The sequence below is a fragment of the Amphiura filiformis genome, chromosome 18, assembly GCF_039555335.1.
Source record: "Amphiura filiformis chromosome 18, Afil_fr2py, whole genome shotgun sequence".
In the NCBI taxonomy this organism is placed as follows: domain Eukaryota; kingdom Metazoa; phylum Echinodermata; class Ophiuroidea; order Amphilepidida; family Amphiuridae; genus Amphiura; species Amphiura filiformis.
Window position 1 is genome coordinate 453,130 of NC_092645.1, and position 14,233 is coordinate 467,362.

At 38.3% G+C, this 14,233-nt stretch overlaps 1 protein-coding gene across 1 annotated transcript in view; it reads right to left on the reverse strand.

The window, feature by feature from the left end:
• Nucleotides 1–2,911: 2,911 nt before the first annotated feature.
• Nucleotides 2,912–14,233, reverse strand: part of LOC140139725 (glucose-6-phosphate 1-dehydrogenase-like) — a 49,702-nt gene continuing 38,380 nt past the window's right edge. The window contains exons 10-14 of the mRNA XM_072161431.1: nt 13,861–13,890; nt 11,362–11,567; nt 10,487–10,563; nt 9,615–9,707; nt 2,912–8,522 (exon numbers count right to left, since the gene is read on the reverse strand). Coding sequence (XP_072017532.1) covers nt 8,435–8,522; nt 9,615–9,707; nt 10,487–10,563; nt 11,362–11,567; nt 13,861–13,890 — 494 coding nt within the window. The 3' untranslated portion in view covers nt 2,912–8,434. The remainder of the gene's footprint in view (nt 8,523–9,614; nt 9,708–10,486; nt 10,564–11,361; nt 11,568–13,860; nt 13,891–14,233) is intronic.

Here is a 14,233-nt window from a genome sequence, read left to right on the forward strand (position 1 = left end):
TGGTAGGCCTATTGAAGTATTGTATTATTTTGTGTTTTTTTATTTTAATTTCTTTTCCAGAAATCTTGCAATATGCATGTTAACAGACACTAGGATTACACCATGCTCATCTGCCAGTACACAGTTATTTAACCCCAATAGGTTTCTACATGCATAGAATGACCTTTGAGTGTGTTGGGTACAAAAACCTCATACTCCACAACATGAGGTCATATTTTTAGCTATGGTTGTTGTATGGAGGTCATTGAGCTATGGCATTGGGTATGAGGTCATCATGGCTCATAGTGCATCCAGACACCATGCTCATCTGACAGTACACAGTTATTTAACCCCAATAGGTTTCTACATGCATAGAATGACCTTTGAGTGTGTTGGGTACAAAAACCTCATACTTCACAACATGAGGTCATCATGGCTCGTAGTGCATCCAGACACCATGCTCATCTGCCAGTACACAGTTATTTAACCCCAATAAGTTTCTACATGCATAGAATGACCTTTGAGTGTGTTGGGTACAAAAACATCATACTTCACAACATGAGGTCATATTTTGAGCTATGGTTGTTGTATGGAGGTCATTGAGCTATGGCATTGGGTATGAGGTCATCATGGCTCATAGTGCATCCAGACACCATGCTCATCTGACAGTACACAGTTATTTAACCCCAATAGGTTTCTACATGCATAGAATGACCTTTGAGTGTGTTGGGTACAAAAACCTCATACTTCACAACATGAGGTCATCATGGCTCGTAGTGCATCCAGACACCATGCTCATCTGCCAGTACACAGTTATTTAACCCCAATAAGTTTCTACATGCATAGAATGACCTTTGAGTGTGTTGGGTACAAAAACATCATACTTCACAACATGAGGTCATATTTTGAGCTATGGTTGTTGTATGGAGGTCATTGAGCTATGGCATTGGGTATGAGGTCATCATGACTCATAGTGCATCCAGACACCATGCTCATCTGACAGTACACAGTTATTTAACCCCAATAAGTTTCTACATGCATATAGAATGACCTTTGAGTGTGTTGGGTACAAAAACCTCATACTCCACAACATGAGGTCATATTTTTAGCTATGGTTGTTGTATGGAGGTCATTGAGCTTTCCCATTGGGTATGAGGTCATCATGACTCATAGTGCATCCAGACACCATGCTCATCTGTCAGTACACAGTTCTTTAACCCCAATAGGCTTCTACATGCATAGAATGATCTTTGAGTGTGTTGGGTACAAAAACTCATACTCCCACAACTTGAGGTCAAATTTTGAGCTATAGTTGTATGGAGGTCATTGAACTATGTCACTGGGAATGAGACTATTTTAGCTGACACTTCCCACAATGCATTTCTTCAATTTCAATTTTCTGTACAGATATGCTATCCAGTGAAACATGGGTGGATAGTGACAAAAAAGTATCTCAATAAACAGAGCACATCCAGATCTTGCCAAATATGTTTATTTCTGGACTATCGACCTAAATTTAGTTAGTCTATTCTCAACATGAAAACAAAGGGAACCTGTACAAAGTAATAGAAGTATCATTTGATGTAATGAGATGTATCATGTTGCAAAGGATTCTGGGAAGGGTAAAATATCGTTTCTGGATTAATGATGTTTCAAAGCAGCTGCTTGTTGCCATGCCAACTGTGTGTTTGATTTTTATGCTTTATTATGTATACTTACTTGCTTAAAGAAAAGTAGATATGGGCTATTCCAGTTGAAATCCATACACCCCTATAGATGACATGACTTCCTTCAGAGAGTGTGAATTTCAAATGCGGTTACCCGAGTGACTCCATTTGAAATATACACCCCCTGTGTGGGATATTAATATGTCTTCCATAGGGGGTGTATGGATTTCAACTGGAATAGCCCATTTCTTTTTTCAGCTGTCTGTCAATGATAATCATGTATTTATATTTTATTGTACAAAAAAGAATGTAAAAATCTCTGGCAGATAGCATTTAATAAATTTATTTTGGTGTTACCTAATGCTGTATTGTGTTGATGCTTATTTTGTGTGATATTGTAATTTGTTCAAATTCCTTTCCGAGGGTTCTAGCAGAAAGCAGAATCTTGGACAGCTATCAAGTTACTACCACACGGAATAAAGCAATTCATATCGTGGTAACGTTGTAACTCGGCCGAGATTTTGCTTTTTGGTCGTTCTGTGACTAATCATTGGAACCAATCAGATTTGGGCGTATTCCTAATGCATTTGGGTGTATTCCTGATACATTTGGGTGTATTCCTGATACATTTGGGTATATTCCTAATACATTTGGGTGTATTCTTAATGCATTTGGGTATATTCCTAATGCATTTAGGTGTGTTCCTAATACATTTGGGTGTATTCTTAATACATTTGAGTGTATTCCTAATACATTTGGGTGTATTCCTAATGCATTTGGGTGTATTCCTAATACATGTGGGTGTATTCCTAATACATTTGGGTGTATTCCTCATACATGTGGGTGTATTTGGCAGCTCATTTACATTTAAAGTATCCCAATACTTTTGACGAGCACTGTAGTTAACCCTGTAGGGGATCGGAATGAATGCCAAAATTTCAATATCAAAGACTAGTAATGATCATCAACATGTGTAAAGTGCACAATGGTAGATTTTGTAAAGTTAGGGTCTTGCCTAATTCGCCGTTGTAGTGCATGTTAGTAACCATTGGTTACTGGTTCAAGCCTGGCTCATACACCTGTTCCGAATTATGATATACCATAGGCTTTGTGTTGTGGTCATTTCGGTCAGTGGTTCGTAACAAAGAAAGCGTGAGCCAGTTGACCTAGCAACAGTCACAATCTAATATGCACTACGCCAGCGAATAAAATTGAATGTGTACCGGCCCTATTGAACACAAAAGAGACAACCAAACACATTGCTATCCCTATAACACCACTAAGATTTATTTCTGGTACCCTACATCTCTGCATAGTACAAAACATCCATTTATTATTGCCTTGTATGAAAATAAGCACCCAGAAATTTTATGCTAGCAGGAGAAACCTGTGTCATTGGCCCCTGAACATGTTAAAAGCAAAACCTCCTATGTAACCTGTTGGCAGTTTTGTTTTAAACATGTTCAGGGGCCATAAGCACATAGGAGGTTTTTCCCGCCTATCGACAATGTGTTTTTTGTGCAATAGACTATTAGTATTCCAGTTGAAATCCATACACTCCCTATGGAAGATATGACCTTAATCTTCCACACAGGGAGGGTGAATTTCAAATGGAACCACCAATTTAGTATTGTATGCTCCACAATGGGATATTCCAGTTCAAATCCATACACCCTTTACAGAAGACATAACCTTAGTCTTCCACAGAGGAGTGTGAATTTTAAATGGAGCCACCCATTCAGTGTTGTCTGCTCCACAATGGGATATATTCCAGTTGAAATCCATACACCCTCTATGGAAGACATAGTTTTAATCTTCCACACAGGGAGGGTGAATTTCAAATGGAACCACCAATTTAGTATTATATGCTCCACAATGGGATATTCCACTTGAAATCCATACACCCCTACAGAAGATATGACTTTCATCTTCCACACAGGGAGTGTGAATTGCAAAATTAGATACCTGAGTGACTCTATTTGAAATCTATACCCGGTGCGTGGGAGATTCCATTCATGTCTTCCATAGGGGGTGTATGGATTTCGACTGGAATAGCATAATCAATATGGATCATTTGTGGTGTGTGTGCGTATGCCTGTCAAACACATGCTTAAATTACGTTGCTAGAAAAGCGCGAGAAAAAATGCACATTTGGCACATGTTTTAGCAGGGAGAACCTCATTTTGGTAGCAAGATGGCAGATCCGTGCAAAGAGCAAATAGGAGACTTAGATTCTTCACCCTCATGGATCTGTTTTAAGTCATTGGGTTCTTCCATTTAAAATCCATACTGCCCCTGTGGAAGATTTTGGAAATGTCTTCACAGGGAGAGTATGAATTTCAAATAGAATTAACACATTAGGCAGTTCCATTTGAATTTCATATACCCTGAGGAAGGGCGAGTTTCAAAAAGAGTTGGTTAATGTGCTAATTCCATATGAAATTCATACTCCCTCTGTGGAAGATATTTCCAAAATCTTCCACAGGGGTATTGTGGATTTTAAATGGAATGAGCCATTTTTTCTTCTAACAAATGTTTGTTAATGAAAAAAAGTGTTTGACATATAGGAAAGAAAACAGCAAGATATTTCCTTTCCCGTTGTATATTCAAGGTATCCTCTTGTATCATTTATTGATCCTTGATGCGTTTTGTGTCCTCTTCCGTTGAATTCACCATTACCCACTTTTATTTATTTGATGTGGCGATTGCAAATATTTGATGGTAAATAGAGTCATCAACAAACATTTGTTAAACAATACAAATGACATTAAATTAAACAAAGTTTGAACGAAGCTTTGCTCTGAATAATTATATATCCACAGGCACTTGTTGCAAGTTTTGATGCCCATCATAGCTGTGGAACACAATGAGTACCCCACATTACACTTAGGTACTTATTCTCATGTACATACGTGCAATATATATTTGAAGCACCGTTTCAATTTGAATGCCTCTGGCTGTTGATATTTGATATACAGTAAGCAAAAGAATTAAGGTAGCAGTTGTGTTCACCCCTGTTTATCCTAAATAAAGACAAATGTGTCAAAATTAAAATAAGCAGCTGATGCCTGTACTCTTTAGCTCTGATTTAAGACCTTATTTGTTGAAGTTAGTTGAAAATTAAAGAAACGGTGATCCAAAACCTAATGAAGATACAAAATAAAAAGTTGCACTTTTGTGTTCTGATCTATGAAAGCACGACGCTACATGTAGCTTTTAATGTGCTAATCAATGAAAGCACGGCGCTAGTTCTCTTGTTCGCGAACGCTTTGTGTACAAATCAATAGGGCATGCAATGTGGCAAACCGCAACTTTTATATTTGCATCTTCCTTGGGTTTTTGGGTCGCCGTGTCTTTATTTCTTGAATAATGTCAACGAATTAGGTCTTAAATTAGAGCTAAAAGATGCAACTATTGGCTGTTGGTTCCAATTATGACATATCTGTCTTTGTTTAGGATATACAGGGGCCCGTACAGGGGGTGAACGTAACTGGTACCTAATTATTTGGCTTTCTGTATAATGTGTATACATAATTTGTATCTAAATTATCAAGTACAAAATTAGGTTAGATTTAAATTCTATAACAAAACGAATGAAGAATACCACCATTACATAATAGTCTCACACAAGGTTAGCCCAAGCCTTGAAATAAGCTGGCGTTGGGAGCAAATTTGCCCTCGTAAAGCCACCAATTGCTCCTGCTCTTATAAAATTCACATGAACCAGGAGCAATTTTTTTTAAATTGCTCCTGGTTTCAGTTTTGTACTTGATGCAGTAGTGATGGTATAATATGCAGAAAAGGATTTACCATTTGAAAATTGCTCCTGTTTCTTGTAAAGTCCCAGTGACCCAGGAGCAATGTTCAAAAACAAATTGCTCCTGATTCCAGTCCGCTTATTACTTCAAGGCTTGGGTCAGCCCATTTTTGGCAATGGGCTAGGAGCGATTGCCGAATAGGGTGCAACTCTACTAGTCTTATTACAAGACTGCCCTACCCCAACCCTAAACCCTAACCCTAAACTCCGTAAACGAGGACTGGACTCAAGTCTAGCAAGTTGCACCCTATTCGGTAATTGTACCATGGGCTATTTATTCCAGTTGAAATCCATGTACACGCCCTATGAAAGACATGACCTTTATTTCTCACACAGGGAGTGTGCATTTGCAAATGGGATTCCCTGAATGTGTGAGTCCATTTGAAATCTACACTCATGTGTGGGATATTAAGATTATGTCTTCCATAGGGCGTGTAATAGCCCAATAAAAATCTCCACAACATGCTCATCTATCAAGTCACAGTTCTTTAACCCCAATACATTTCCACATTCATTGAATGACCTTTGAAAGTTTGGGTACAAAAACTCATAGTCTGAAACTTGAGGTCAAATTTTGCACTATGATTATTTAATTGAGGTTATTGAACTATGTCATTGGGATGAGGCCATTGTGGTCCATAGTGAATGTTTAACACTGACAAACTATGACACCAAAAGAAAAACAAAATAGAACATTATATTTTATATTTCACTCTTTCCAAATATACAATACTGTTTCTCTATATTATAAAAGATAGAATGATGTTAAATTTATAAACAAAATGAAGTATATACAAAGCTATTCTTGACTCATTTATTCCATTAGGGCAATTAGAATCATATTTGATCCCCCTGAGAACTACCTGCTGATCTAACATTGCCTCTGATTGGTCAATTACATGATATCTTTACTTTAATCGCCAATCGGAATGGAGCTTTGCAAATTATTCACCCCAATTTTTGTGGGTGGTGAAATTATTCTAACAATGTTGCTGATTGGTCCAATTGATAATGAAAACTTCTTTTAGGCCAATCGGCAGGCAGTTCTCATGGGGTTATTACACCTCCCACACATATGAAATAATGGTGCCATTTGACTATCTTACCAATGGCGCAAATTAGTACGATGTGCAATGAATATTGTGCATTACCAAATAATTGTACCAAACTGCCACTGCCTATTCAAAGGCGTAACGCATGATCATTCCCAAAGTCAAAAAATACCCCCTCCCCCGCCTATTTTGCGCAGTTTCAAGAAATTTCAGCATTTGTTACCCCTATTTTACACAAAAATAGGTACAAATTAGCCTTAAAAATAACTCCTATTTTTTGCATTTCAAGTACACTTTTACAAAAGCACCCCTTTTTTAACATTTCAAGAACACACACCAAAGAACACAGCAGCCAAACTGGGAAGTCCCTAGTGATGTAATCAGTGTAAACAAACCTCCGAAACAAACTGAGTGAGTTGCTGAATATTCTCAGGATTCAGAAAAATATACCCTATTTTTTAATTTCAAGTACAAAAAACAACCCTATTTTTAAAATATCGCGGCCATTTTATGTACGAGAACATAGTTTAAAAATAACCCCTTTTTTCACGAAATTGGGAACGATCATGCGTACACATAGTCAATGTTAAGTGATAATACCGGGACCAAACTCCATATGCTGTAGATCCTACTTAACAATTATGCAGCTTATTATTTGAATTGTTTTTATTCCATGTTTTTCATTACCTAAGGACACAGCTGGTCAAAATAACCCAACCCTTTGATTGTCAACTTGATGAAAATCATCTAACATATGATAAAACAAAGATAATAACCATGTAGAGAGATCCATACACCCATATCTACTGTAGTTTAAACCAACACCCTGTTTTAGATATCTATTACCTTTGTCAGCATATTTAGAAAGTGATGAAGTTTTTGGCAACATACACAGTAATATGTTATTTGTGGATTATCAAGCACAATCTAAAGTCTACACAAGAAGTAATGCAGCTGTTATAAATACGCCTATAGCTACATCCAGAACTAATAATTGTTTTCACAATATTTCAACATAAAGAGAAGGATAATTCATTAACACGCATTTTGATACCAAATTTGTCCAGTTTTGTTCAATATTAACAATACAGCAGTGTTTTGAATCAAAGATACCCGAATTTAAAAGCTGCAGCTATTTGTATTGATTTGAAGTAAAGCGCAAAGATAATGACGTGCTTTGCGTGCTACACCGCTGGCATAATAACCATTGATCGCTGTAAACGGCAACTTTTAAATTCAGGTATTTTTCTTTAAAAGCACTACTGCGTTGTTAATGTTAAACGACATTTGACAAATGGGGTATTAAAATTCGCGTAAATAAATCATCCTTCTCTATATGTTGAAATATTGTGAAAACAATTATTAGTTCTGAAGCTATAGGCGTATTTATAACAGCTGCGTTACTTTTTGGGCAGACTTTATATGTTACATGTTTAGTTAAATTGGGCTATTTCAGTTAGAATCCATTAACCACCTAGATGGAAGACATGACTTTAATCTCCCACACAGGGAGTGTGAATTTCACATGGAGTTACCTGAATAAATGACTCAATTTGAATTCTACACCCCTGTGTGGGAGATTAAGCTCATGTCTTCTAAAGGGGTGTATAGATTTCAACTGGAAGAGCCAATTGCTACACGTAACATTTGTCATGGGTGACACATGTTCTTGTCACATACAAAACTGATGTTTTCTGTAGCATTTGAACATAACACAACAAGAGCCCAAATGTGGGACATAGATCAAATACAAATTATATCTATTGCTTCAAGTATATAATATATTATGTTGAGTAAAAAATAGACTTGTTCTACTGTAATTAGTACATTATAAGATTTTGTTTTCACATGAGACAATCATGAGACCATCATGTGACAATCATGCTCTTTGCTCATGTGCATCATGTGTATACTGTTGCCTACAGATTAGGATTCTTCCATTTATAGGTTCCTGTGAAGGTAAAGTTGTGTGCTTTGGCTAGCTCATCTGCCTCCACTGGTCCACGACTGTAGAAAATAACAAGAAAACAATAGAATTGATTAATAAACATCTGCATTCTTACTCGGTATTTATTAGCACTGAAAAAGAAATACCCATAAAATGTTGATCTTTTAGTGCACTTCAAATCCAACACCTTTAGGTGCTTCCATCAGGACTGGGCAGAACCGGGTAAAGTCCGATCCTGACTCCACTTCGCAGCGTGATGCAATGCTGCGATGCTTTTCAGACATCACAGCATCGCGCGATGAAATTAAAATGTACATTTTAATTTCATCACGCAATGTTGAGATGTTTGAGAAGCATATGGGGTCTGCATCTCCTTTTAAGGTCATTCTACCAACCTTGATTTTCCAGCAGCCAATCACAAGCATACACACCTGCAATATCGCAGCACGATGCGAAAAAAATGAACACTTTCCAACTCCATCGCGGACCAAAATTTCCACCACGCTCTGAGAATTTTCACTGCTGAGCTAGTAAAAACCTGGCTCAGATTACAGTTTTTATAGCATCGCATTGTGCTGCAATGTGGATTCAGGATCGGACTTAATACACAGCGTAACCCCCTGTGGATTAGGGTTAACACATTCCTAGAAGTAATATGATGTGCATATTTACTGTGTGTAAGGAGCAATCTTTTCACATCTGTGTGGCATATACAGTATGTATAACTTGTTGCTCAAGAAATACAGTAAGACCCAGTCCACACTAGTAATTTTCCGTCATTGTGTCCATATACTTTCCTGATTACAACACGATTGTAATAAATGAACGATTTGAGTGTTCACACGGTTAACACCTCGTCATCGTGTGATAATCACTTCTGGATATACACACTTCAGGGTAATTACAGAGCCCATTCAGTAAATGGGCAGATGCCCTCCACAAAAACATTATTTAGAGTTTGAGGATCTTTATTATTGTACAATGTAACACCAATTGGTTTAGGCTTCTCGAGAACCACTGAACCAATACTGGGCTTGTTTGTACTCATTTTAATGCATTTGCCATGCTAATTTCAAGTATATGGTCATTAAAATTTACAATTCTAAAATTTTTGAATAAAAAAAATTGAAACTCGTCGTCTGCAGTCTTACCTTCCATACTTGTACTCTATTGGTTTAGGCTTCTCATTCTCTATCTTATGCAGGAGAGGAGTAAAGATGCGCCACGCTTCCCTCAATTCATCACTATGGAGGCAAAAATCACATCAAGAAATCAAAATTAACACAAATATTTCACCTTGGGTTATTGAGTTGCTAGGGTGCATCTAAAATAATACAATTTTAAATATTTTGTTTTTCTTCTTAAAAAAAAAAAAAAAATGCTTGTGCATGCCCCGGGGTGCATGCATCCCAGGTGAGTGGATGATGCAGTCACCCCAAGTCATATATACGCATGATTTCATTGGGTGGGTCATTGAAACACCCATGACTACTGGTCGCCGATTGAGTGCTTGGCATGCAGGGGGTCTGGGGTTCAAATCCTAAGTGAAACATACAAGTTCTTTGTTCATCTTCTCTCTTTATTCCTTCCTCCTTTCTTTTCCCATAGCCAAAAAGCATGATGGAAGTTCTAAGTTTATTTATACCGTTTTTGATCAAGTAACACTGCCCATGAGCAATGAATGTTCTGTGCATCTGCTGTTACACATGGATTTCTCACATGTCCTTTATATATATGCCGTGTTTACTAACACCCCCCCCACACACATGCACACACACCCCCCCCACACACACACACACATACCTGCGTACAAAGTGAATCTGACTGCCACAGAACACATCCAGGATAAGGCGTTCATATGCATCAGGCATGCCAACACACCCCCACCCCCCCACACACACCCCTACATACCTGCGCACAAAGTGAATCTGGCTGCCACAGAACACATCCAGGATAAGGCGTTCATATGCATCAGGCATGCCAACACACACCCACCCACACCCCCACACACACCCCTACATACCTGCGTACAAAGTGAATCTGACTGCCACAGAACACATCCAGGATAAGGCGTTCATATGCATCAGGCATTTTAAGTCCCTGCAATTAGAATAAAAGAGTGCTACATATTTCACAAACATGTCATAACTTCTATGTAGGTGCGTATTTCACTGGTCGCAGTATAGAATCTTGTGTGAAGTTGATTTCTCAAAGAGTGTACTGTACACCAATGCATACAAGGGTGGTTGTTGGCACACATGCGATGTAACAAAAAAAATTGACTGAATGAATGTACTGAACTTGTAGTGAACCAGAGCACAGCTTCAAGTTCTAGTCCCTACTATAGTTTGCACCATGTTAAATGTCATTCATTCATTACCACCCTTCCACCATTAGAACTCCTGTGCTGTGGACCTTTTCATCTGAGCTTGCCTATGTGTCTCCTTTAAGGACACATGTACAAACAATTTCTTTAAAATGGCAAAAATAATTGCCCTCTTGCACACTCAAATTCCCTAAGTTTTCCTGATTTTTGGCCTTTCAAATTCAGCGAGTTTTCCCTGTCCGAAAAAAAAACATGATTTGTCATCATGTCATGGTTTGCAGCCACTCATCATTTCAAATGATGAAAGGATGAGTGGCTGGATATCATGATGTAATAATACTCTGTGTGCTAGTCATATAGACTTCAACATAAAGTCCAAGTTTTGAAATATTTTCTTAATATATTAAGTAGAGCTATCTTAAGAACCACTGAACCAATACTAGGCTTGTTTATACCTATTTTAAAGCATTTTTCATACTGATTCCAAATATGATTATGTAAATTTACATTTCTGAAATTTTTGATTTTTTTAAACAAAATTTGAAACTTGTCATGTGCAGTCGACACCCTACCTTGTATCTAGAGCCATAGGTGAGATCCAATTCTGTTTCCTCTGGATTAAAAGACATACCAGGACTCTTGGTCATCATTTTGCAGTATACAGCCTCATTGGGCTGCACACGGACGACAAGTTCATTGCGCTTGGTTCCACCGCCAAAGATGTCTCCGGGGACGTCGTTGAATTGGATGCGCACCTCTGCTTTACGTTCATTCAAGGCTGTCAGAAAACAATGGTGAATTTGAATAGGTCTTATTAAGGAGCAGTCGTTATTACACAAGGGGCAATGGGATTTCAGGGCGAAGCCAAAATTCATTTGCGAGCAATTGGGGGAAATGCAACAATTTTTGCTAGGAAAGCAAAGGCCAAATTTTACATTCATGATACAAGCAAAACAACATGAAAAAGTAAAGGAAAATTAGGATAACACAGCAAGCAGGGTTGTAGCTAGGACATTTTTAGTTCTGGGTGGCATTTGTTGAAAATCTTGCATATTTGGTCATTTGTTGTCAAAATTGATCAAATTCTTGACTAATGCAACAAAATTGTGCAATTTTGGACTCCGAGTGGTGGGCTCCAATGCCAAAATTGGAGTTAAGTGGTGGGCTCCAAAACTGAGTGGTGGGCTTTGCCACCCACCACCGCCCACTGTAGCTACAACCCTGACAGCAAGTTATAATAGTAGTAAACAACTCCGCCTATACCTTTGTACAGGAGCCAACCGTTATTAATCCGTGATGAATCCACACTTTTACTGTAGCGTATACGCGAACGCGAGCGAGACTACGCGTTACGCGAGAGCGCGTAAAATTCGTCATGCCTGGAACCTTTGTGCGTAAGTAAACTTACAAGTTGAATTCAGTACTTTTCAGGTAGCGGCTAAACTTTGCCGTTTTATTATTAGTTTTATTGCTGATATCGACAGAAAAATCGTCAAATATTTGTAAGGCTGAGTGACAATGATTAACTGATATTTCCTCGTGAAATAATCGTGAATTATACGATCTTTACCCGGGATCTTTAGCTTCTTTTCGTTAGTTGAAAGGATTCAATCATGTTTCATCGTTGTTCATCACCGTTTAACAACTCGCGTCCGGCGCGTCTGTGAGTTTACCGCCGGGCAGCTACCCGAAATAAGTAAACCACGCAGACGACGCGCCGCATCGTTGTTAAACGGTGATGAACAACGTGAAACATGATTGAATCCTAAGTAAACATCTTCATATCTTCTGACAAATCACAACTCGCTTAAAAATGTATTTGTTTTTCCTTGATGACCTGAAAACCAAAATGCCTCATGTTTGTTTTTGTTGTTTAAATTTACAAAAGGGAAGTGTGCTTGAAATCACATATTTGTAATCAAATTGGGCTACTCCAGTTGAAATCCATACAGCCCCTGTGGAAGACAACACCTTAATCTTCAATACAGGGGTGTAGTTTTCAAATGGAATCACCCATCAGGTAACCCCATTTGAAATTCACACCCCTGTGTGGAAGATTAAAGTCATGTCTTCCATACAGGGTGTTTGGATTTCAACTGAAATAACCCATTAGTTGCAATGTACGAGTTCATCTGTGTTGGTAAACTTCATAATTGGAAATTTAGATTCTTAGAACACCGTCGTCCGAGTACTACCTCGTCGGAAGTCTCCCAGCACATCCACATTGAATCCCCCAGCCACCAAGTTGATTTGGATGAGGTCAAAATCCTTGACCGGGACACTAGATACTTTGAAAGGGGTGTGAAGGAGTCAATTTACATCAGAGTCAACCAACCATCTCTCAACCGCGACGGGGGCCGATACAAGTTACCAAGAGTGTATGACCGGGTTTTGGGGTCAAGTGTCCACAAGGTCACTGATTCCAAACTTGGGTTGCCAGTCTCCAGATGAAGGTCAAAGTTGTGACCTAAAAATTTGAGGTACGCCTTAATTTTGTGTTGAGATCATAAGTTTAAATTTCCAATTATTAAGTTGCAATGTAGATTAGATGGGAAACTGATACACATTCAGAAAAATGAAGATAGATTTTCATCACTGTAGTAAAGGTCCATTCATACTATGCCGCAATTGCTTTGCAATGCAGTGTGATGTGTTGCCGCTCGGCATCACAATAAAGTTAAATACATTTTAACTTGGAAATGTGACAAATCAATCAATATATCGGCAATGCAACACAACGCAAAGCAATTGCATCGTAGTATGAACGGACCTTAACCGAGGGAAATGATCTTTGCAAGTACTTCTAAAAAACAACTCATTTCCAAAATATGACTTTGTCTTATTAAATTGCTAAACTATTCGATGGCGTAGTGCACGATAGAATATGACCGTTGCTTGGTCAACAGGCTCACGCTTTCTTTGTAACAAACCACTGATCGGAATGATCGCAGCATAAAAGCCTACCGCATATCATAGTTCGAACAGGTGCATGAGCCCATACTTGAACCAGTTAACCAATGGTTACTGATGTGCACTACATCAGCGAATACTGATGATAATGATAGTCTTACCTTTACCACAGCGTAGGATGAAAGGTACACCTACAAAGGAAGAAAATAAAAATAAATTAAGTTTGATGTAAACAGCCATAGCATAGGTTAGGGTGACAGATCCCCTAGGCACTGTGGGGTCCTCGAGATACAGGACTTGCTGTTTGTGGCAAGCGATAGTTCTCGCTCGCCGCCACTGCTCGCCCAAACTCAATACACTAAATATCACTCACTGCGAATCACCATGATCACCCAATTTACAAGTTTCAGAATCTTCAATGTATTCATTTGATATATTCATAATATTGTAATAAATTAGCCTTATTCCTGAAAACGATGGAGAGGGTATTCAACAATCCTCAAGTATAATTGGTATGAATGATCTTTCAGACCT